Source organism: Bombus vosnesenskii, unplaced genomic scaffold, assembly GCF_011952255.1.
Source record: "Bombus vosnesenskii isolate JDL3184/JDL3185 unplaced genomic scaffold, Bvos_JDL3184-5_v1.1 scf7180000013274, whole genome shotgun sequence".
NCBI lineage: Eukaryota > Metazoa > Arthropoda > Insecta > Hymenoptera > Apidae > Bombus > Bombus vosnesenskii.
The window spans coordinates 543206-569854 of record NW_022882932.1 but is presented as its reverse complement, the minus strand read 5'-3'; the positions used below and the strand labels follow the sequence as shown (position 1 = coordinate 569854).

At 39.5% G+C, this 26649-nt stretch overlaps 1 protein-coding gene across 6 annotated transcripts in view; it reads right to left on the bottom strand.

Annotated features, from left to right (window-relative positions):
• The window catches only part of LOC117231852 (RNA-binding protein Musashi homolog Rbp6), a 430672-nt gene that overhangs the window by 22956 nt on the left and 381067 nt on the right, over nucleotides 1-26649 (bottom strand). For all 6 annotated transcript variants that reach the window (XM_033490701.1, XM_033490700.1, XM_033490702.1 and 3 more), the window contains 4 exons: nucleotides 23878-23960; nucleotides 22172-22256; nucleotides 15866-15898; nucleotides 14524-14607 (listed from right to left, as the gene is read on the bottom strand). In XM_033490701.1, coding sequence (XP_033346592.1) covers nucleotides 14524-14607; nucleotides 15866-15898; nucleotides 22172-22256; nucleotides 23878-23960 — 285 coding nt within the window. The remainder of the gene's footprint in view (nucleotides 1-14523; nucleotides 14608-15865; nucleotides 15899-22171; nucleotides 22257-23877; nucleotides 23961-26649) is intronic.

Here is a 26649-nt window from a genome sequence, read left to right as displayed (position 1 = left end):
TTAAACTGCTTTATTTATCGGATTAATTGAAATTAAGCCGTAATTACTGACATGAATGTTTTATAATTGTTGCCTAAAAAACTGTTCGTGTTTGTTTGCGCGATGTCTTTCTTGTTTAACCATTTGAAGAAGACCTCTAGCATTATGAAGAGTATGAAATTGTAAAATGTAAATAGTAACTCGGTATGATTGTTCAAACATTGATAATTAAGGTATCAAATTGGATTGATAATCTGTCAGGAATATGGTCACTTTGAAAGAAACAAAAAAAAATAGAAAAACAAATGTTAACGCTAAAATACAAACATTATTTTATGTTCCCTCTTATGACATTCCCCAAATTTTTATTTTCATGTTACTACATTAGTTCAATGTATTATTTGATTACAAACTGATAAGGAAACTTTTGCTAGTCGTAATTATCACGAACGTTTATGTTCTAATAATTAATCAGAGGATTTAACGCCTTTTTCCCGATGTCGTCCTTGCTTTCACGTTCCATTAGCAATATTCGACGGAAAGGTGGCGGAGGGTGAAAATCGAGGACATCGAACAGGCGTGGAAGATAAACAGAAGAACGATACAAAAAGCATAATTTTCTCGTTAACTGTCTTTTGGGCGGTTTGCTTCGGTGCGGTAATCTCTTCTACGAGGGTCGGTACTCTCTTTCTTATGTTTTCTTTACTTTCGCCTAACTTTTAGCGGATGCCTTATTCTCTACGTTTAGCAATACGTAATTTGCTCTGGATAAGAGATAGCAGTATCGCAACTTCAGCATCCTGTCGATTCTGTGTCGTCCGCTAGATCCCGCTTTTATAACGTGATCTTCGCTTCTACATTTGCATCTAGTCGTGAAACAACATTAACCGAAATAAATCGTAGAATACCATCGGATCAAGAATTTCCAATGAAAAGCGGCTGTGCAGGCGTTTGCGTGCGTGGTGTGCCTTTATTAATGTTTTAAATTCAATCTGTTTGACCGTGTTTGAAAGCACGAAATGTATTTTCGAAATAAATTGCTCCTGAGTTCGTAGAAACAGTTCGGTTCGATGGTTATTTCAAAACTTCCAAGCCACGGTATGTGTTCATTTAAATATAAAAAGAATCGAAAGGTCTCAGTCATTGAAATATTCGAAAATATTCTTGGCCTTTCCAATTAATTACTTTCTCAACAAATTTGTTGTGATAATTGTTTCTCAAGCTTCAAACAACACATCACAAATCATATCAAAATAAATTATTATTCCAAGTGATAATGTGATTGCAAGAAACTCGATTTCTCTAAACATTCTCATAAACGGTCTATTAAGACATTCTCATACATAGAATACTGACAGGATGCTTCAGCTTGAACACCCGGAAACGCCTATATCGTTTTATGTCTATATGACCTACGCTAAGTGTTTTCGATTAAAACTGTTTAGCTTAGAGATTACATAGAATGTGACTACATTTCAACCACTACAAAGATCAAACGACTACAAGAGAGAAACACGTTAAACTTCTTTTCAGACTGACAGGAATCGTGGTAACAAGGATTTGGATGCGTCGATGGAGAGGAAGAACTGGACCATTTAGGCTTGAAGGAATGAAATCTCGATCCAGGAACCTAGGAAAAGAGACAGAGAGATATAAAGGATATCAGAATATTTAAACATCGACCTACGCACAATTCTCGTTGCGATAAATCAATTTATCATTATACTTTCTTCTTGCACCTGTGTCTACCCCGAAACTTGCAACTATCTACTTGCGTTGTACGTCTTCGAACGGATTCATTTCTCACTTTGTCACAACCTTCCCTCCCCCACACATACGCATGCACAATAAAGAAGGGGCAAGAATGATTTTGACTTCGATCTTGATTTTTCTTTTACGCTAGATCGCTGCTTATCTCCACGGGGCTACATACTCGGCTATCATATTGATTAGCTGGTGAGACTGTCGCAAATCATCATACGTTGACGTTTTTCGGTAGAAAATAACTTCGACACTCTCGTCAAATTTTAACATTTTAAACTAAATCTAAAATTCAGAATTTTCCAAATATATATATGTATCTATAAAACGAGCTAAACTTTTATTTACTGCTAAATGTTCTCGAAGCAAACGATTCCACAGTTCGTTTCGAAATACCTTGAAAAAACTGGAGAAGCTGGAGATCTTGCGCCAAAACTGAAAACGTGGATATCGAACGAACGTTCAATTAAAAAAACGAACTAGATATTTCCTCACGTACGCCAAGCGTACGAACGCGCAACAGCCTCGCCTTTGGGCATCCTAGATTCGGACCGTGCGTTCATCTCTGTACTCTTTTCTGTTTCCTTGTTATATGATTTCCTTTCAAAGTGTGACGGTATAAGAGAAGATATACATTAACTACCTACGGTTCTACCAGTAAAGAGAAGAAGAAGAAGAAGTTGTAGTAGTAGTTTTAGTTGATGAAATGGAGGAGCAGAAAAAAGAGAGAACGTCAGAGGAGGGCTGAGGGGGGCCTTGATGTTCGGGTAAACCGGATAAATACTCGGCCCCGTCTCTCGCGTGCATCGATTTCTCTCTTTTCCCTTTCTCGGTTCGGTGTTTACGTGTTTTACCCGTTTCATCCCTCGCAGGGACTTTTCCTTCTTTCCTGTCTATTCGAACGTCAAATTTTTTCGCGGAAAGCAGCGCTGCGCTTACGCAACTAATCTCTTTCCTTGTATCGCAGCTATTTTCTCATATATGTGTACATATGTGTGCAGTGAGCCAGCATGCTCGCGCACATTTTCAGTATTTTCTTTGTATAAGATGTGTGTATGTGTTCTTGTTTTGCATGTAGATGATAATATGTCGATAGGTGTCATGTGTATATGTATGGATGGTGTTACGCGTGCGTGACGGGTTTCTCTTTTCGATATATCTTGTGTTTTTAGCAATACCTAATGGAATGGGGGTAGAGGCAGACGACGCTTTGCTTGACGAAGGACCACAGAGTTTGCCAGCCATGCGTCTGTGAACATTTTCGTAACTTCCGGTCAAGAGATTCACGTGAGAAGAGGGTGTATACATATTTACATTATATAATTCTTTTTTTCTGTTTTTATTTCTTTCTGTTCATTTCCGATCACGGTTATTTCGGTATACGAGTTTTTTTTTAACGGATACCAGAGCAATTAAGAGGCTCGGTGGTTCGTTGTTGCTCAGAGTTGGGGAAGGGTAGCTGCGATTTTTTCGTTCAGCTCTCATCGTGAAAAAATATTCAGCAAACAAGCTCGCGGCAAAATCGCGCTTGTTCCGATGACAGCTTCACGCCAACGCTTTCCCAACGCTGTTCCTCTGTTGGGTAGAAAAATCGTGACTCATCGATGCATGGAAGTGTTCAAACTCAAACAGGATTTTATTTCTATAGCGGATATATTATTTCTCTGCAGGATGAGCGCGAAACACGTAGACAATAAATTGGCTGTATTTAGCTAACGGAAAGGTACTTCCTTGTAAAAGGTGTACGTACGTTCGATGCTCCGATGCAATGATCAAACGTTTAATTGTAACAAAAAGGATCAAGTGTAAATGGAGAAATTTCAAACATCGACCAGTCACGTTCTCATCAATTGTAATGGTATGGATGTCTTTTAAAAAATACTGATAGAACTGAAAAAAGAGTTTTTTAGTCAGACAATACGATGGTTTTGTCCCTTTGAAAACATGAGGCGAGCCAATCGCGAACGAACAAAATCTGGCTTGTCAGCCAAATCGTTCCTTGTAATTAGAAGTGTCCCAATATCGCGTTGTTTGCGACAACGATGAATAATAATAGAGCTAACACGAAATACCGTACAATATCAAACAGGAAACGAAACAAGATAGAACCAAACGCGCCGCAAAAATATATGGCGAAAGAGAATATCAGCGATCATGTCCTTCGTAAGAAAAGGTATGAGCTTAAAGAGGCCGATCCGACGAATAACGCCGCCACGTATTACAGTAGCATATTGAATGTATCGATCAATGGTTTGTTCGTCATCGTAGAAATGAATAATGTTCGATTGACAATCTATATACGGTCCGTATATCAACAAATATGAACAACATTAATTTACATAGTTCCCTTTGTATATTTATATATATATACATATATTTATATGTATATAATTCTTCTTCTTATTTATATGAATTGTGTATATATAATTTATTCCTTTCTATATATATATATATATATATAAGTATGTATATTTCCACGAGCACATACGTGGATGTGTGTATGGATAGCAAATACCAGCATATCGTTAAGTTATTGCTGACCGTACTCGTACATTCCTAATAACTCTATCTACAGTTCGATGCATTCCACAAACAACTACGATTGATTTTAACCATTAACTAACCCTTCTTTAGCGAGTCGACTGTTGGATCATGATGTCATATTAGTGTTGTATATCTCAATATGATAATCTGAATATTTTAATATTTTTAATTAATTTCGTTGTCGATCATTAGTATCATCCACGTGATCACTTTCTAATGTTGGTCAAAGCAAAAGTTCTAGCAACCTCCACAACGGTCAATGCGTTAACGATTATTTCGATATGAAAATTACGGCAATTCAATCTATTCATTCGATATTTAAACAAATGTCGATTAAAAAAAAAAAAAAAAAAAGAGGACAAAATTCTATACGGTCAGATTCTGTCAATTTCGCACGTTTTGCGGAGAACCCACTGCACCCACCCACGTACCTACCCGTCCATATGTAACCGTATAAACGCGCGTATGTACACGCTTGGTCCAAAAGCGGCTCACGTCGCGCGAACGACATGCATAGTCGTATATAGCACGCGATCACGACCGCTTTCCGACCGCTTTCCGACTGCTACCGTATATTCCTGCTATCCCAAACGTATTTGTATCGAACACGTACGAAGATGAGATTCCGTTCGTCCTCCCAAACGAGCAGACGAGCCGATGTGTGTATGCGCGCTCGCGTGCACGCGCGCTACAACGACGCCGCGAAATCCACAGACCGGCAGGTGTCGCGTGTAAGCTTCGGATACTTGGGATTCTTAGCTCGAACCCCAGCCCTTCTCCGGTTCGAACGCTTCGAGCGCAGCTGAGAGCTACGTTGCGCAATATGTACAATGGTGTCCGGCGCGTCAGTGTGTACATGCGTATTCGTGTGTATGGTACAAGGGCGTACAACCCTTTAGAAGCGCACGATACGATATAAAGTGCGACGTCGCGGGAAGAATTGAGAAGCGGACTGGATTCGCGAGACTTTACCCCTCTCGCAAGAACGTGTATTATATAACAGGGAACGTTGGCAAAGATCGTAGGTTAGTTTTATGTCAACACGATGCTTCGATCAGGACAGATTTATTTTTCAGGGGAAGTATTGATTCGACTCTTCGCATTCTCCGGGAAAAAATAACACTCGATTGAAGTTGCGTATATTGTGATTGTAAAGAAGAACATCTTCTTGGGTAGAGGTGAATGATAAATATAATAAATAAAGAATTTTTCAAGAAAACTTGGTAAATCGACGACCACATGGGGAAAATATGGTAAGTCTACTTTTATTGGTTTTTTGATTGTTGTATGCTTTTTTATTAATTTAACGACTAAACGATTAAGAAATTTAATTAATTAGTCTGCGCAACTGAAGTTATCGACACTTTTTAAACGTTCAAACATGATAGAGAACGCATATTTAATCTCAAAATGATATGAGAAAATACGTTTTGATATGAAATTGGTTGACAATGTGTTGAATTTTAAAATGGTTCTACGATAAAAGAATTAAAAATTCAATTTATCATGTTCTTCATTTGTGACCTCTGTGTTAAAAAAAGAAGAGAATATAAAGAAACAAGCGTTGCGTCGAAACGCAGGTACGAATTACATTTTGAGTCAATCTTCTCCGGAAGATCGCTGGGAATCGAGGCTCGATTTCTAAACGAACGATTTTAGATAAGAATAGGAGAAAGAGAGGAAAAAGAGGTTACGACTGTTACGAACAGACCGCGTCGCATCGTTTGCTCGAGGGCTAATACGAGCAGTGGGGGTTTAGGACGCCACAATAACCCGCGGCCACCCCTCGAACACCCGTTCCCTCCTTGCGCGCCATCCATGGTAACGGTAACCAACGATTTATTGCGTGGCGCAACGAGCGCGCACGGTAACACGTTACGGTAATGACTGTGAAATACGACGGTGCACCTCTCCTACTGTGCAACCCTCAACCCCCTGGTTGCTTCGTCGTTGCCCCGTCACGGTTGCACAGCCAGACTCCCAATGAAAGGACGGGACTTCGATACGACGTATGCGTGTACGCACACACGTGTGTATACACCGCGTGTGCACGCGTACACCGATCGTGCATCGAACTGCCGGAGAAATATCGCCGGGTTGAAAGAGTGTTCTCGGAGAAACCTCATCGATCGTGTGAACGACTGCTGCGCGATATCGGTCTGCTATGTTGTAAATAATGCGCGCGTGCAGGTGTCAATTTGGACGGAGCACCTATTACGTCGCGAAGAATGTGTATCGGAGGTGGACAGGGTGAAAATTGTAATTGATTTATATTTCGATCTTCTGTATGAGGAAGATGGTGACTAAGAGGATAGTGGCGTCTTTGATACGTAGATTTTGGATGGATAAAATGTTGTTTATGACATATACATGTTTATCACGGTGAAAAATGAGATATATGTACTTTGGTATATTAGGTAGAGATGACATAACGTAGTTGTAAATTGACATGTTTGATATATAATTTGAAGTAGCTTTTATTGATATAAAGAAAATATGAGTATGAGCATTTACCTTGCATAATTAATATAGAATGGATAGGAGGGATTAAAACACTAAGGAACTACATTCATTAGTGTACAACAGTTCTGGAGTGGAAATCCTTATACTCATAAAATATGTCAAATTATTAAGCATTTCAACCCTCGAAACGAATAAAGTTTAGCCCTTGACAGGTTTTACGGCCGCGTTATATCTTTTACACCCAGTATACCAAAATCAGAGGCCTTAACAGACTAAAAAGTTTTACAATCGCGATAAATAATTAAAGAAATTCCGAACTAGTTTATAGCAGCCTTTTAAAAATAACTTTGCCAATAGAGAGATATTGTGGTAATAAATTTTCTTGATGTACAAACGGAAAACCATCGCAAATATATTTTATGTTAGAAAAGGTTGCGTAAATTTTGCACTGAATTCGACGCGAAATTAATAAAATTTACCCATGGTTCTTGGAAAATTGATTTTCTGGATTTCGAAAATATATGAAGGGCGAAGAAATTAGTTATAAATCAAGGGAGACTATTTTGGAAGAAAGACAATCTGCTATAGTTGGTTGGTGAAAAGGCCGCGTATAATTTTAAGTATGATGTTTAAAAATGTTGAATGTTTGAAAAGTGATAGGGTGGAATACTGATAAGTAGCGCGATGCAACATTTCGCCGCTTAACGTTCTATATCTCGTTTATTTAACAAATCGCAACAACCATTAATTTGCTGGTACCCACTGAAAGCGGAAATTTCAATTAGCGCGAAGATTATAAGAATTAGGTTAATACGTGTTCAAAATTGAAACCGATTTACTCCAAATTTAATCAACTCCTGACGACTTTTCGCATTGCACCGTGCAATGAATATTTACTTAGAACAAATATACAATGACCATTCATTAACCATATTTGAAATTATACTAATAAAATTAAAATATCGTGGTTACTAAGAAATAAAAATAGAATCCTCCCCTTCGGAAAGTTCAAGTTAAATAACAATACAACTTCGCTAATGAATTTCATTGCTCGTAAATTCGTTTAGTTAAAAGTAACAGACAAAAATACATAGAAAAGAAAACATGTGAATCTTTGAAAGAACAATTGTATTCTCAACGTTATGCGTATAATCCAAAGCAATAAATAAGATAACAAAAGTTTACAATCAGTGTACAATTTGCCGACGACATTACGTATCCATTACGTATCCATTGCGTATACTTTCGAAATTACTCTATATTCAGACTTTTTCGCACTGCAGGAAAACCAAGGAAAACGTGTAAAGAAGAAAGGAAGAAAGAAGGATGACTCTGAGAATTTAGAATAGGCGATAAAGAAAGCTAGAGACGAAAAGAAAGGGAGCAGAGAAAAGAGGAAAAAGCACATAAAAGGTGTGCTGATTTATTTTTGCGTCTTATAAGAAATCTCATGCTAAAGTTCGTCGAAGTCGCGAGATGATAGATTCGCGTACTAAACTTCCTCTGCCTCAGAAATGCAAAGAAGAAAAGGGAGAAGGAAACTCGTTATCACGATTATATTCGGAAAAGTCGTCGTTACGTCTGTCTAGTACCAATCCTACGAGAAAGCTTGATGAAACCGTTATTAGTCGGAGGGATAGACGTATTATAAGAAGAACTGCAAAAAAAGAGCTGGATTTTGTCTCGACGTAAACGAAGAACTAAGCATTTTAGCAGCTCACCTTTCGCAAGCATCTCTTTTTTTCCACACGATCTAATCGGTGTCACTACGCATATGTAATACACATCGTACTGATGAATCGTATATGTATTGATCGTATCATCATCTCGACTAGAAGCAAAAAATGCCGTTAGAGTAATGCATACGCAACCCTTTGCTTTATTTCCCCCCTCTCCTTTCACGCATCTTGTTATTGCTAAATAATCACATTACGGTTACACAACACGCATCCCTCGATCCCGATCTACACGTTTCCCCTAATGATTCTCGTAGTACACACGCTCTCGCATACGTTCCACGACCTTTTGCATCGGTCCGCTCATTGTTCGGGAATGATTCTGTACTCTGTGGAGAGGCTGTGTAGCGATGTGTCTCCGGCTGATAAGGGCGGTAGTCCCAAGGCACCTGAAAGTACCACCAACCCCCTCTGAGTCCCGTAGTCGCACTGGGTGGTCGCAAGTTTTAGTTTTCTTTCAAAAAAAATCTTTTTTGTAAGTCAAATCTTTCTTTCTCTTGCGCGCAATAACAGTCTTTCCTCTCAACAACAGTCTTCCTCCCTTTCTCTCCGATGCGTTTAGGTTAGAAACGATCACAACATCGCATACGTTCTGATTCTCTGGTCAATGGACAAGTTGTCAAGGAATTTCTCGACAGTTGGCATGCAGCACACCACAAAGTGACAAAACTAGACGCGACTGGCACGTCGTTACGGAGAAACTGCGAGCGCGGTGCCCCATGTGCTTGCTTATTTAGTTGGTCGGATTCGATCGCGAATGCAACAACTTCTCTCAACGTATCAAGCCGTCGGAGGAAGGTAATAGTTTCTAGTAGCTGGTCGTGGAAAATTATTCCCGCGTCACTGCATTAGCCAAAGTTTCGAACGTTCACAAAGGTAATGGTAGTTATTGGTCTGGCGTGTACAACATTCAAGCGTTTCTGTGGTCAAAGTGATTATGTGAGTAGAATTTATGATTTTCTTGTTGCAAAATATCAAAATTTCTTATTAAAAATTGGTTATGAGTAACTTAATTTTCTGCAGTCCAAACTGAAAACAATATGAAAGTTTAATGAAATAGACATTGTAAAATTGATTTTGGAATTCGTATTACACCCGTTAATTATTTCGTTGTTAAATGTATCGTCATGTCAGTTTCATGACAATGTACGATATTATTCACCATGGCTATGTACGTTAACATCAAACATGTATTTGACACGATTTAACTAAATGTAACCAAACATGTAATCAACAAAATGAAAGTACTCGCATATCAAAAAACATTAGTACCGTGAACCAGTCCACCGTCCGATATCCCGTCACATTACAATTTCTCCCTGAAACAAAGAGCTATCCCAGGCACAAGGAAATCTTTTAATCTCTCTTGATGGATCGACTCGGAGAACAAACGAGCAGGTTCCGTCGCGAGCGATTTCACGTGAAATCACTCTAACACCACCACCTCTTCAACCATCTAAGAGAAATCTATCGATATATATATACACGTATTCCTTCATTGGGCAGTGTCTAACGCGAGTCTAACTGCCGCCCACGGTCGAACGAGAATTTCTCTCGATTGCAAATTCCGACGCGTGAGTTCGATATCTGTCGGAAAATATCTTTTCAACAAGGAGGAAATTCATTTTCGCGCACCGGTCGCGTATCGGCCACCCCTCTTTCGTATTCGAAGAGAGAAAGAGAGAGAGAGGGTGGCTTCACCGACGAATGTTTTTCGGACATTGGGAGTATACGGACGACTTTAAGGCGGAGGGGTTTTCATTCGCAGTGATCAATCATTGGTGGTCGTTACCCACAATTTCTTTTTCTTCCTTCTACCGCCATGCCTCGTGAACCATACGCAAAAGTACGAAAGAAAGTACAGAAAAAAAGGAAGTAAGAGGAGGGAGCGTTTGCGATCGCGCAACCGCTCCACTTCCCGGACTGGAGGTTATTCAAATGCGTTAAATAGCGGACAGTGAGGGAAATTGGAAACGATTCCAGGGAACATCGGGACGTATGGTCTCTGGAGGAAAGTAAAAATATGCCGGTTTCTTTTTTTGAAATGGTGGAGGGAATCGAAGAAAAAGAGGACACACGAGGAAGGGATGTTCGTTCCGAGGGATGAACCAACGTCCGAAAAACATTATGCATTATTTATGAGTTCTCTTTCTGCTCGTCCACGTGAATTATTCTTAGGATCGATGTACTTCGAAGGGAAAAAATAATAAAATATATATATCACGGCGATTAGATCAACGGCGAAAAAAGCGCGATATTCGAAACCGTTTACGTTATACGTCGCGTAATATACACGAATTGTTTTCGTGGATATACACACGATGTTCTTTTTTCACACAGCAGCGTTTACGTCTGTTTCCTTGCAGCTAATTTATGTTCGGTCGACGTGCATGGGACACCTGTCGCAGTTTGTCCGCCTCTATTGGCGTTATATGTTATTGCTTCGCTATTTTCGTGTCATGCTTCACATAAAGGGGTGGTATCACAAGTTCAAACCGGGGGGAGGAAGGAGATACAAAGTGCAGGGAGGAAGAAGTTGAAAACTTTCGCCTCGAAATTTCCTCTTCGAGGAGCTCGCACGGAGTAACGATGAGAAAAGGTCAAACAGAGAAAGAGAGAAAGTTCGCGGAGAAAGACGAGTGTAGCAGACAAATGGCCAAAAATGGACAAAAGAGAAGGGAACAAATGGGCTAGTAAGACGTGTAAGAGCAACGGTCGAGCGGCGGACAGAGGGCAGGGGTGCAGTAGTTACGGGGATCGAAAGAAGCTTCTTCGGAACTAGCGTTACGTCTGCGAAAGCTCACCATAGGAGGCGTGATTACTGTACTGTATTTCTCTGTTTTCACGTGGTTCCGTTACACACGGACATAGTTATCTCTCGAACGGTCGTTTCGACGCAACGCAGTAGGGTTTAACAAACGCTATCGATATCCATATCGATTATCTAAAAATAACCAATACGATAACGAGACTGCAAAAATACGGAGGGAAATAATTAACGAACAAATAAAAGTCGGTGGAACGGATAGAACGGAAAGTATAAAACGAAGTAACAAATCGATGGGAATCGTCGATGACCACATTAAATTCCCGAGGGTCGTTTTCGCATCTCGCGAGCCGATCGAAGCGAGTAGTAAACGTATAATTCCCAGCTCCGGCACGAAATTTTGTCTGATGGAGTGCCCTGGTTATGAGAAGCGACATGGTCGAATCTTCATTTTGGGCTTCTTCATTTGCTGAACGTGGGCCTGCGGATTTTCATTTCGAGTTCGAATTCAACATGAAGGGCGCTTGACCTCGAAAACTTTGCCCGCAGCTACCTCCAATCAACCGGTTCGATTTAGATCAGTCGATACCCACCTATGGACGCGTTCATTTTCCAAACGTTTCCTATTAATTGCTCTAGCCTGCGTTTGTGTATATCTATGCGTACAGGGTTAACCGCGATGCGGTTCACTCGCATATCGTTTGTAATCGATACGCTCCCTTTACCCCTACCTAATATTAACAATGACATTTTACCCCGTTCCGCGACCGCACGATTAATCTTAAATTACAATCGATTCGATAGTCAGTCGATTTAAATATATTATCGAAATTGTATATGTATTCGTTGGAATTGAAATCCGACGACTTCGTGTCTTGTATGAGATCGTACGAAGGTTCGTGTGCATACGCTACTCGCAGGAACGATTTCCAGTGGAATCGTATCGCGTAATAAATAAGTTTACCCTATGCAGCGATCGAAAATTTATTTAGTAGCAGAGGGTATTCGTATCGTGGCCGTTCCTTTAACTCATTCGTTGAAATTTTCATTTTGCTCGTTGGTTGTTTGCCTCATTCGTCTACACTGATCGATCCGATTCGATGTACGCTTTAACGATCTATACCGAGAGAAAGAGAGAGAGAGAGAGAGAAAGAGAGAGGGAGGGAGATGGAGAACGTAATTGAAATTGATTAATCGATTAGCAGAAGCAATTTTAAAGCGTTTCGAGGATCGTAAAGCCTCGATGCTTTGAAAGAAAATTCCGTACCAGCAGAGTAGTTTGTTATTGACAGTCGAAGGCACGCAAGATGCTATCGAATGCAGAAGGTAAGAAACACAGAGTTTGTTTAACGACGTAACTTTTCCCATACATCAGCCTCTCATTATCTTGTCCTAGTTCGCTGGATTCTTCTTCTTTTCGATCTGCATTTTTATCGCGGGACTTTGTGTATGCGTATTTCTCCGGACGAGCATCAAGGACGCGAATACGATTTGTTACGTTTGTAACTTGCAATACAATTTGATTGGAGAATAACCGTATCTTTAAAACGTAAATATCTTTCACTTTGATTCATGCGAGCTTAAAAATATATTCCGCGGAACACTAAAAATAAAAACAAATTTGAGACGTATACTGATTACGTATCTATGCTGAATAAACATATTCGACATACGCGATTCTTCTATTTCAAATTTCCAAGCGAAAGGCTTTAGGTTTCACAAAACCTTAGGTTTTAACAAAATTTGTTATATAAACCAACCAATCACGAACTATACTTTACTTTACTTTACTTTACGAACTATACTTTTAAGTTCTGTCAGCATTGCAGTTAGGTTCTTGCGGAACGATATGAAATATAATAAAATATCAGTATATCGTCTTATCTCTGAAGAAGCTATCTGCAATTTTTAAAAAATGTCAAGATATAATTGTTATTTGGCGTGAATTATAGCTGAATGTCCGAAATTTTAATAGATGTGAATCATAAGTAACAATTAAACAGATAAATCGTCACAAGATGAATCGACTATTCTTAAAATCTTTTTCGGGTAAACACGGAACGGGGTAGAAAATTGGCCGAAGAGAATCGACACCTCCTTATTTCTATCTTAAATCTTAACCTCGACAACATAATATCGATACGATAATTTATAGCAATTTTGTACAACGTTCACCACTCCTTTCGTATCGAGTGAGACCGACTGTCGGTGCTCCGGCGGTCGAAACTTCGGCCCGGAAGTTGAGGATCGTCGGAACCCGAGCAAACGTTGCTGAATAATATACAACGTCCTTCGCGTTGGACGTACAGCGCACAACCGTACCATTCTCGATAGAACGTCGGTCTGTGACGTAACATTAGATCACTTATTTTCCCGAGTGTCCTGTCGTCGAAAGCGGAACTCTGCCGCGGAAATGGATTTCCAATAGCTTCCGTGTCTCATAAACACAACCTGCCTGGTCGGGAAAGGATTCTGCGTAAAACGCGAGCAGAATTGACGATGCACGCTTCGCCCTCCTTAATAGAGGAATCGATTATGTTTTCACGAACATCTTTTCGCGCATCGTCGAGAATTCGAACTCGCGATGGAGGCCACTTCGAAGGATCACTTCGAAGGGCCACTTCAAAGGAGCACTTTGAAATCCGCTTAGAAATTAGTCGATTATTCGAAATTGTCAAGCTTCGAATCGAACTCAATCTCGAGTGCTTAAGGAGCCATTGTTCTCGGATGAGAATTTCGGCAAGAGGCCGACGGTCCTGTAACAAAAGCGCCACAATCTCTCAAGATTCTTGTACGCGCGAGATCTGCTACTTGCCCGCTCCTTCAAACCGAGCTTAATTTCTGACGATTAGCTCATCTTGATTTTCCGACATCCACTGGTAACCTGCCCGATTCTCGTGTTAAATCGAAGACAAAGACGGTGACGACGGTGACGACGGTGACGACGACGACGACGACGACGAGCAGGGCAACGAGTAGCGACAGCGAGAGCACAGTTAGTAAAATGGTGTAGCAATGGAAGTGAGTTTTTCTTTTGATTAGAGATATGTGCGCATAGCTCGATGTCGAGATTATTATTAGACACATATAATTAGTTAGTTCACAGAGGCATGGCGTTGTAGAGGTCCAAATTAGGATGGTAAAAGAGCGGTGTAGGGGTAGGCGGATTATGGTGGGGGGCAGGCTGCGCCTGTATTAGGTTCAAGTTCAGATTCAAGGGCGCGATGTGGGCCGCATTATGGTGGTTAAGGTGGTTAAGGCTAAGGTGGTTACCTGTCGGGTAGGGCAGTCCGAAACTAGGGTACCCAGAATAGCCGCGGCTTGCCGCGTATGCCGCGTACGCCGCCGCTGGGAAACCTGTGAACAGAGCAAAAGAATCTGTCAGCTTTTCTTCCCTGTGCTTGGTTACCTGAGCTCGGAAGCTTTTCAGGAACGTATGGAGGAGGGTTATGGAGCGTGTTGAATATTTCGTGTCGAATCGTAACGATGCGTGTGAATGCGTGTGTTTGTTGCTAAAGCGGGATACGTCGTTTTTCCCGATCTCTTCTGATTGTCAGCGAAGCTTGTGGATTAGTAGAAATTATCGAACTCTAATTTTAAAGCTGGTCAGTTTGAATTATTTTAAGAAAAGCATTGCACATAATTTTATTTGTCGTCCTTTAAGTTAGCGCTATCGTAACATTGTTACCTATTATGTCCCTTCCTGTGATAGTAGGCTTTTTCTTATTCAATTTAACATCAATAGATTTCCAAATCAGCACATGAAAATTACTATTTTATTTATACAAGTAAATGTCTCATAAGTACGAACAATTGTTTATTTAGCTAGACTACTGTGATACGTTTATTTTGAATCGAGAGTACAAATGAATATTTAACTATGAAAAGATATCTTGACATTAGGTAACCATACTACCAAGGTATTTCTAACGCACTGTATAATATCATTAGAAACTTCTAATAATTGTTACATTACAGTATATAGATTGAAAAGTGTGATTTAATAAGTTATGTCTATCTAATATACAAATATGTCCTCTATCAACTACGATCTACATGCTCCCTTCTGTAAAATATATTAGATAAAACATTTCCCAAGTACGTACCGTGTTACTCTACAGAACATTTTCGATTGAAAACTCTATAAAATTATACTGGTCAAACAATTTCCACGAAGAAAGATACTCTCGAGTTCGTTTTTCACATTTCGATTTAATTCGAATGAAATTAATGTATCGTATTTCTGATACGGCAAACGCGTTTCTCCGATGCAATATCGAATGATGCCAGTAACCAGGTACGCATTAACCGAATAATTACGTTAATGAACCAGTGTATTTTCACAAAGGCAAAAATTTACGGAGACACACAAAGTGGAACGGTTGTACGATTTTATCCGTGCACCGTGGGTGAATCATGTATGAGACTTAGGACGAGAAAACTCGTGGCAAGTAGCATACAGAATTTTGTTTCGCTTTCGTGATTGATCGACGCGTGAATATTACAACGATGGTCTTACGTCAAACGTGATTGAACGTTGTTACGGAACGGTAGGCATGTCATTGGACATTGGAGTCGTTTTGTTGTACGTGTTCGTGCATATTTCAATACTCACCATCAGGTAATGCTCCCAGGGACCACATAAAATCTACAAGGAAAAACAGATCACATTAATACCGTGACGAGATTGATCAGAATCGGATAGAAAAATTTGTCTCTTCATTTTATCATTCTTTTCCCTTCATTTACTCATTTCAATTGCTTCGATTAGTTAGTGCAAATAGTAAATCGTAAGTCCCAATATAGAAATTTCTGCAACTAAGCACGAAGAAAAGTACTGAGCGATCGAATGAAGCCTAAAAAAATAAAATTTTCGATCGGATATCCGAAGGTGAGTACGCGCGACTATGAGGACTATCGTGAATTTTAGTTCACGAGCGTCTAACTGATGATTCTGTTGTGCAATATTTTTCTTCGTGCAGGCAAAGGTAATGCGTAGACAATTAAAATATGTACATGGAGACAAGTTAAGTATAAAGCAAAGCGTTGCAGAAATTCGTCGGTATAGACGGTTCGAGTGTAACGGATGACTAGGTTTCAAACAATGAGAGAAGGGTGAAAAGTAAAGATAAGAAAACTGAACAAAAATTAGAAAATAAAACAGATTGAAAGAAGAAGTCGGATTAAAAGCGTTCTAGGTTAGACAGAGAGTAGGAGATATAACAAAGAAGTTTATAGAAAAAGAGTATATAGAAGTATATAGAAAGAGAGAAAGAAAGGCATCCATGAAATTTCATAATTTGATACTAATTGAAAAGACCACACAACTAAGATTCTGACTATTTATAATATGTATATCGCATCGACTATATAGCGCATCGACTAAATTCTGTGACAAGGTACTAGTAACTACGCGCGGCCGAGGTGTTTTCAATTCTACCACAAAATAAACCCTCCTATGATCTATGGTTATTGTAGCCTTCAAGGTATTGGTTAATCATTTACCGTTAAGTAATATTTGCTAGGCTGACTATGTAGCTTATTAGATATTGACTAAGGGCAGATAATGTGTCGTGCGATCGCGAGGAAGGCATAACATTTAAATAAATTTATAAACTCTCGGAATTACAAATGGCAATTGGAACGAAAAATATTGGATGCAAGAAAATTTTGAATTTTGATAAAAACATAATTCGGAATTTTTAATTGTCGATGCTTCGTTCGTACAAAGCACGTGACACATTATCGACGCCACTACCACACTTAGATCGACGATACAATATTGAAAATAACACCGACCACAATACTACACTACTGTTTCACTATTCTAGTGTTCATATTGACGCTGCTCTCACAATATACGCAGATGGAAAAGTATAAGAGCATTTATTCTAGCCATTAAAAGATACACTGATACATATTAATAGTATTAGTGATTTCGTACCTAAAGTCTCTCTACCGGGCTGGTTTTGATTACATCAAGCACGCAACACAATTCTATATCATTTCAGTGTGACATCGTTTTTGTTTCTTTTCTTTCTTTGATATTTTTTTGTGTTTTCTTATTTCATTTTATCTTTTTTTTCTTTGTTTCTTTCTTTTGTATTGCTCTGTTTTGAAAATCCGTTTGAACAACAATGAAAATCTTTGCATATACTTCCAACATTATCTCGTGTTTATTTAAATACCATTCATTTTACTCTCATATAGATAGAGAAGATCGATTCACGTGTAGTACGTAAATGGACTCGAATATTAGACATGTACGTGTATATATAATATTTATGTATATATATTTTTTAATTTATATAAATATTTGTAATGTGCATATTGCAACGCGCATTTTATTTTTGTATTATACTTGACAATCGCAGCGACTTCGTATGTACTATATATGTTTATGTAATAATATAATAATTATATAATGTACGTGTACTTTCTCAGATGCAACAAATCGATTTCACGTAGAACAGACGTTTACGTACGGCATTAACATTAATAGTCTCTTACAGTTTCGAGGAGCGTATAAAGCTCATTCCGGTCGAGTTTTACGATCGAGTTGCCGGTCAATTAACATTTACGTCACATCGATAGCTTTGGCAACATGGAATCCCATTGAGTTCCTCATTCCGAATTTTATAGTTATTTCTTTGATCCTTTTTCGATGCTGGATGTTTCCCAAGAGAAAGAGGGAGAAAGAGAGACACATACATATAAATACAGAGTGTTGCAAGAAACATTATTTGTCGAGGAACGCAAACATTCGTTTCTTTCTTTTCTTTCTTTTCGATATCATTTTCTTCTCTATTCTGTTCCTTTTTTTTTAGTTTCTTTTTATTTTATTTTTAATCTCGTTCGTACTTGCGTAGTGCGCGGCCATAAACGTTTACGGGGAAGGAAGACGCATATTTTTCTAATTGGGTTCTCTGTCTAGACAAAAGGCGCAACGCTACGTTCCCCGTGTAACAAATCAAAATCTGGCCCAACAAAGCATTACAAAGGTGTGAACAGAAAGATAATCCGCATGTTAAGATCTGGTCTACTTACGAAACTGACACTGTTGAGCCTCTCGGGCAAAGTACGTACTTTCTAGGACACACGTCTCACGCATTATTATTAAGGTAAATGATGCTATATAGCTTAGAAGAGTTAAATACTATGTAACGAGTAAAGTGGGTAATAGAGGAGTGGGGGTGCGGGCGGGGGGGAGGGGGTTGTAAGGTATAGGTGTAGACGGGTATACGCACGATATATATTTAGTATATATCCTATAGAGAGGTATAATATTACGTGTAACGTAATATAAACATACTATGTAACGTAGCTTGTTAAGTAATAGGTACATTGTAATAGGTCTCTTTGAAGCCGCTGATAATATGCATTCTTCGTGGAAGACACTGTGGCTGTTTCTCATTTCTTTTCATTGTTCTTTTTTCTTCCTGTTTTCTTTTAGATATTCTTTCTGATGATATCTTTTATATTTTCCGATACAGGATCAAAAGGGAGACGAGGAAAGATACGAAAGAGATCACTAAACGGATCTTCCACGAAGAAATACCTAGAATATATTTCTAAACTATCGGTATCATAGTGACTTCTCAAAAAGCTATAGTTAACTAGTAGTCTCAATGATAGGAACGTATACATAGTATAGTAATTCGTCAAAAATTATATTCGTTCTAGCTAATTCAAACCTAGTTTCACCTAAAAAAAGTCTCATTAAGTAGCTAAGGTTTGTAACAACACAAATGTTTACCTAATTACCTAGATATATATATATGTATAAATAGAGAGATATATATATAGAATATACTCCGATATGTATAATCTGTAGGTCTATTACAAAAACTAGAAGGTTGTAATGCGGCTCTCACAAAATATATCAATATCAATATCAAATACTATATGGCGTTTTACCAAATACGTAGATACAAAACAATATATAATATATGTATATAATCTGCTATTTATCTAGAATGGATTAATTCTGCAACTTTTTTTGTCGTTTCATTTTCCTTTTCATCGTAATTGTTTTTTTTTTTATTTTTCACAAGGTACGTATCGTATATATATATTCATATAATTATATATATGTTATATGCACACGAGTATTCTATGTATATGTATATAGTTTCGCGTGTGCATTTATATACATATAGATAGCTGTGACCTCGCGTTGTTTTTCTTATTCATCCTTTTTTTCTTTCTTTTGCTTCTATCGTACACGTGTACCGCCGTATTGGAGTACGTACTTCTTCATATTCTCGACATTATGAAATTTCATGAAATTCATTGCGAAAAATACTCTGAAAGGCGCGACGAATGAGAAATGCTTATCGCCGACCATTTGCCGCGCGCTCTCGACGCGCTATCCGCCTTCACCATTCACGATTCACGGCTTTATTTATACCACTCGACATATCATCCCGTGCAAATCAGAAATTCACCTCCTTCTGGGAATAATATACGGCGTGCCGCTACCTGGGAATGTGTTCTTGCGTTTCTTTCCATTTTTTTCCTACTCATTCTTTACGCTTTTCTTTTCTTTCCTTTTTCTTTCCCTTCTGCTTCGATGAAATTCTAGCAATCTACGATCTCGACGACGGGCGCCCTCGCTCTCGAAATCGAACGAACAACCTTCACTTTCATGGAAAAATAGAATGCCATAGAACCTCGACCTCGATCGAGTTCCGAAGATTTCATATTTTTCATTTCATCTCCTTTCCTTCCTTTTTGCCGACACCATCGTCGATTCCTTCACGATCGTCTGTTCGAATTGAATTGTCGTTCAACCATGCGAACACACCGAGCTCTACCATAAAGCTTCGATCCAGTTTGCTACGAAATTATCTAACATCTACGAATCAATTGACGTGTTGTCGCGAACGCGAGTCGTTCGAGGCAGGAATTTGTATCTCTTTCGTTCGTCGAAAAGTATCTAAATATCTGTGTGGTATCGTGACCTGATTGCCTTTTACTTGCGACCTTTCCTCCTCTCCTAATCAAGATTCAATAGTCTAACTAAAGTACATTCGAAACACGTAATACGTTGGTCGTTTGCGATTGATTGTCTTTTCTACTACTTTAGAATTTTCCAACTGCCTAAATAGATATTTTTCTATGAGATTTACTGGTAAGTTACATTCAAATTTATATCTTTAATTTTAGAAATTTATGAGAAGGAGGAATGGTTTCTGCAAGAGGTACGTTGGATGTATCAACTTACTACCGAGCGCTGCTCGTTGAAACAGACTAATTTGCCTAAATTTTGAACACTTCCTTTTATTGTCCTACTACTTGTTTCTTGCTAATCAACTACGAAATCACTACCAGTCTTTTGCGATGCAGGATTGTTCCATTTGCTATCTACGCTAATCTTTGGCTACGAAGAAAACGATGCCAGATACGCGATTAATCGAGTTCTACCAAACAGACTTATGATTCACTACTATTTTATACTTTTTCAATCTTTATTTTTTTCTTTTCTCACTACGATCACAGTTTTACTGAAATGAGCTTCTCGAGCAGTCTCGCGAGAATTCGCTTATTCCCACACTCGAATCCCGGGAATAAAAAGGAATGGTTTTGTCTAGACTACGTTATATTGCACTTCTCGATATGTCTTCGATTCGCTGCTATACCAAGTCGGAAATCAACTGCAAGGTTATTTACGCTAATACTTTCCCGAAAAAGAAGGCGATGAGTCCTAAATCGAGGAATGTTTCAAAGTACAGCAAAGTGCACTTGGTATCCCGTTAAAAAATTACATATACGAAAAAGATATTTAAAAAAAAATACAAAAATGGTAACAAAACATCGATTAGAACAAAGAACGCAATTGTAACGATCACACGTACAAACGGGATACCAACACGTCATTCAAATCAGAACGAACCCGACCAACTATGAATCGATTTCATCACACCTGCTCAAATCCTCATGAAACATGATACAAAAGCATAGCTACGCCTCCAAATTTGTACGCTCTTAATTCCTTGGCACGTAACCCCCATTCCATACAACAGTACAAAAAATATACAATCCCCTACTACCTCAAACATCCTAAATCTACATTTCATCCAGTACTACAAACTCAACCCAATCAAACCATCGATCAACTAATTAACAGCAAAATTCCATTTATACGAACTTGTCGGGTAACTAACAGTTTATGCAGTTCATGTTTTAATGTAAAAAGAATCCACTCATTCTTCCTATAATCTGCAATTTTTCTTCCACATAATAAGAATTCCGATAAATAGATTTAACTGACACATGTTTATTTAATCGGACATATAACTAAAATTTCGTTCAATCACATGGAGTTTATATAAACGGAATTATACTAGAAATCATCGCTAACAAATCGTCGATCGAGGAATCAACAGTAAAATGAATGCAAAAACATGGAAAAGCTCAATGTATGACTGAAGAAACTCTGCCCCTTAAGATGAAACCTACTGAGGCCTGGAAAGGGGCGTGAGTATTGTCGGTCATAGTCCGATCGTGGGTATCGGATGGTAGACGGCACCCATATCGAGGCCCTGTACGCCTAATAGATCGCTCATGGAATAAGTGAGGGTTGCGGCCCGAGAGGCTGCTGCGGCCGCGACAGGATGAGGCCTGTAGGAGGCCGCGGCTGCAGCCGCAGCCGCGGCAGCGAGTGCCCTCTTGACATCGTAGACGGCCGCGGTAGTGGCCGCGGCTGCCGCCGCAGGTGCGGTCGCACCGGCAGCGTATTGGTAGGTAGCGGCCGCGTTTGGTGCGGCGGTAGCGACTATCGGAGTGAGCAAGTGGTGGTGTGGGGTGCCAGCGGACGCTGCTGCAGCTGCATGTGCAGCCGCGGCAGCAGCCGTCGGAAGGGGATACGGCGCGTAACGATAGGTGGTGGGGGTAGGTGTCGCGACCATCACCAACTCACCGTATGCGCCTCTGTTGGCCGCTCGCGTCTTCGCCAGGTTCGCTGGGAGCATCACTTCCTTCGGCTGTGCTTTCTTGCATTCGACCTTCAAATTCAACATAAAAATTCAATATTAGTTGTGTCTCGTGCACCCGATGAGAGCGATGGATCCCAAGATTTTGGGGTGAAGCTTCGTTAGAAGATTAGTAGCGGAGGTTACGAGAATTACAAAAAGTGATGATTACCCTTGTAGGATAATGCGATGGTGGGGGATGGCGATCAGGCGGCCTAGAGCCGCTTTATCGCTGTCTCAACGGACCGCGACTAGAAGGGGGATGGCGCTAGGGGCAATGCGCCCTCCTCGTGCCAAATTCAACAGTCAGGGAATTTTTAGGACTGGCTCGAACAAGAGAAGGCGGGAGGGGGTGCAACGGAAAGATAATTTGTAAGAGGTCCCTGGAGCACTCCTGTCACACACGTAGGATGGTCATCGTGGAGTTTTAGTCGGTAAGAGTCCGACACTACTCTGCTGTTGCCGATTTTTAGCAGCAGTGGAGTGTCCATGAGGATTTCTCCATGCGCAAAAAAAAAAAAAAAAAAGAAAAGGAAGTGATGATTAATTCCTTGCCTTATGATTTTATTTGATAGAATTATTATACCGTTCGTTCAATGCATGTATCATGGATCCGATTCTCTATTTGTTAACTGTAGTCTGCAATACTAATAATAAGAATATGATCTCTGTTAAGATAAGGGATTAAGATTTCCTTCTAAAGTTATGTCTAAATCCATATTTCAGGCGAGAGAGATTTTATTAAGAACTTTTAGGAGTTCATTCCAGATACAACAAGAGGAAAAGTCAATTTTAAATAATCAATCGACCACAATCAAGTAAGTTTTAATGAAATTTTTAATGGAAAGCTACAAGATAAGCTATGGACATTAGAATATGCTGGATATAGAAATTTTATTAGTAATTTCATTCGTCTGTAAAGGAGGTGCTTTGGCGAATATGGAACACAAATTCCCATGATAGTCGTTCGATCTTCTATTCAAGTAACAAACGAAGTTACGATAATTTGTTCGGCCTCGTTATATCCTCGTTACGAACGTGTGTCTGATTATGTGTTTTGATGCCCGTAATCAAGGGTAATCCGGGACCAGCTAATCAACGTGATTTATCGCTCTAATATTATCAGTGCAAATAGACGACTGTTTTATACCGAGCTAACATCTGACAATGGTGTTGCCGAGTTATTGACGAAATTGGGGATCGTCTAGGCCGTATGGATTTATGGATAACGAGAAGTGGCATCTGGTTAAATCCTTGATCCACGTCAGCGGGATTTCGCTGGTAGTAGACGACAAATAGAACTGTCTATTACCGAGAGACCTATGTGATCTCTACTATGACAGGCTTTCGAGAAACCGCTTTTCGTCTTCCAGCGTAAGATTCACACGCTCAACCGTTGTCGTCGTTGCGTGCGGACATGTGTGTGTCGCCTGCGTGCGTGTCAAATGCAAATAAGCACGGCAATGCTTCTCAATTATACAGAAAATTAATTCCGCTCGACGCCGTATCCGTAGATGAAGAACGGAAGGCAAATATCATTTGATATCACTTCTACGGTCACGTGCTGGGAATGTAGGAGAGGGAGAGAAACGATCGAGAATGGGTGCCCTCTTCGTTCGATAAACAGGCTTTGCTGGCCTACCAAGCAACTCACCATTTTGTTGTTGATTTCGTGGAAATGGATCTCACAGACTTTGTCGACCACGTCCTCGCTTTGAAACGTGACGAAGCCAAAGCCTGGAACAGAAAGAACAGGTGTCGTTTAATTATCGAAAATGAAAGATGCTTCGCTATGAACTGTACAATATAACAATGTAAAGTTAATTGGATAACAGTTTCGGTAAATTCTTTTGTTTCATTAGAAATTAATCTTTTTGAACCGGCTATATCTCATTTCACATAACTATATACAGGGTGGTTGGTAACTGGTGGTACAAGCGGAAAGAGGGTGATTCTACGCGAAAAAAGAAGTCGAAAATATAGAATAACAATTTTTTGTTTAATTTTTTTTTTTAATTTTTCCATCGAGACAACAATCTACAGTTAGATCCGTTATAACGTACCGCACGCGTACCGAGCGAAATTTCAAATTTTCTCGAAAACAAAGCCTCAAATGAAAAATTTTTATTCTATATTTTCGACATTTCTTCCGCGTAGAATCACCCCCTTTCCGCTCGTACCACCAGTTAGCAACCACCCTGATTAGTAACCCACCTAGTTAGTAACTGATGGATTCTTAGAGTAAGGACAAGTAATGATGGTAGGTTCAAAGTTTAATGTATTTTAAGAAGTGATATTCAACAACAAGAGGAATATAAATAGAGTTTAGTGTAGTTTAAATAAGCGATATTCAAGAACAAAAGGACCGATTATAATATCGTCGCACGTCGATTCACACTCTATGTCCGCTCAACTCACACTCTGCTTCTCGACTGACTCTCTGGCCGTTGTAGCATTCTTTTGTCTTTTGCTAGGCCCACCGCACACGTGTTCCGCGGACGCTCGTAGCCAGGGTCACGTAGGCCTTTTCGGCGAAGCTATTTATTTGAAAGACCCGATAACGCATTGATGGAGCCGACAGCGCCTCGGCTCTCGCGACATTGTCTGTAGTTGGCTCGACGTTTCTTAGGCCCTTCTCCCCGATACTACATATATATATATATATATTATATTATATTATATTATTATATTATATATATATATATTATATATTTATTACATACGCATTATATATATATATTATATATGTGGTAACTTAAATGGGTCTTAGAGTAAGGACAAGTAATGATGTTTTATTTGGAGTTAAGTTTAGTTTAACAAGCAATACTCAATACAAAAAACTGTTTACAATATCGTCGTACGTCTTATTATCATATTGTAATATCGTAGAATAGCTTTGATTGGAGATCAGCTGAAATTAGAAAACACCGTGTACGTCGTCTTTTTGTGGTTTGTTTACATCCAAGAGCGCCTAGTAACAGTGACGCGAGAAAAGATAAGCAGCGTCGAAACAGAAGTACGGTTTCATATTTCAAGGAGTGGCAATCGAGAGGCCAGAGTATATGAGCCGAAAAGTGTGTGTGTGTGTGTGTGAGAGAGAGAGGACGAGAGCAAGAGCGAGCACGACCGAGCAGGAATGCATTGGCGAGGGTCAGAGTTGATCGAGACGTCGAAGCATAGAGTCGTTAGAATTGAGTTGCGAGTGTTGTCGAGTGTTAGAGTTGCTAGTGAGAGAGAGAGAGAGAGAGAGAGAGAGAGAGTTACCAAATAGTTGTCAAGTTATTTGATGTAAATACGAGCGTTGCATTTAGTTTTCCTGTTAATCAAACATCGTTTCTCTGTCTAACTAATATCTGTATTTTCAATCCATTATTAATAAATTATAATTAATCGGACAAAATTACACCTTTAATATATTCCGATATTACAATATTCGGCTCTCAACTTCCCGATTCATACTCTCCGGCTCCTCCACTCACACTCTGCGGCTTCTCCACTGACTCTCTCTGACTTCTCAACTGACACTGTGACCGTTCTAGCATCCCTTTGTCTTTTCTTAGGCCTATCACGCACCTGTTCCGCAGATGCTCGTTGCCAGGGCCACGTAGATCCTTTCTACGAAACTATTCAATTGAAAGACCGACGACACATTGATGAACTGCGCCTGGGTTCTCGCGACATTGTTTATGGTTAACTTGATGTTTCTTAGGCCCTTTTCTATATATATATATCTTATTGGCAAAATAATCGATAGAAATAACAAGATCCATGAAACCACCTACAAGAATTCGTAGGTTTTCAATGCAAAGAGAATTCTTCTGAAGAACTATCAGATCAGATGCAAATTATACCCGACGCTTTAAATATGTGGCACGATTTCGATGAATGCCTTCTATTCGATGTAATTTGCCATACTTAAAAACCATCCCGAGTTCATGTAGCTGCTACGTGTAAATGGTGGCACGAAGATAACTATCCCGTCGGATCTTCCATTAATTCAGCAGAGTCGGACGAGTTTTGTTTCCTTTCCAACCCCTTTCTCGCCGAGGTACCCGTTCCACTCGAACGCGGTCTAAGCACTTCTGCTCAAAATTTATTTCGCTGGAGAACGAACTGGAAAGGAGAAAGAGAGGGGAAGAGAAAGAGAAAAAGAGAAAGAGACAGAGACACAGAGCGAGAGCGAGAAAGAGAGAGAGAGAGGAAAGGAGGAATTGAAGAAAGGATAACGAAACGTAGGGTGCGTGGTGGAGAAGAAACGAGGGAGAACGATGAGCCGGCGAAGAGCCATAACTTAATCAAGCATCAAGGGTTATTAAAAACTTTGCATTGGTCTCCAGGTGATTTTAATCTCGCCCCTTCGCGTCGCTGACTTTCTCTTCACCCTTTCCTCGTCTTCTGCTTCTTCGGCTCTCATCCTTACGCGAGA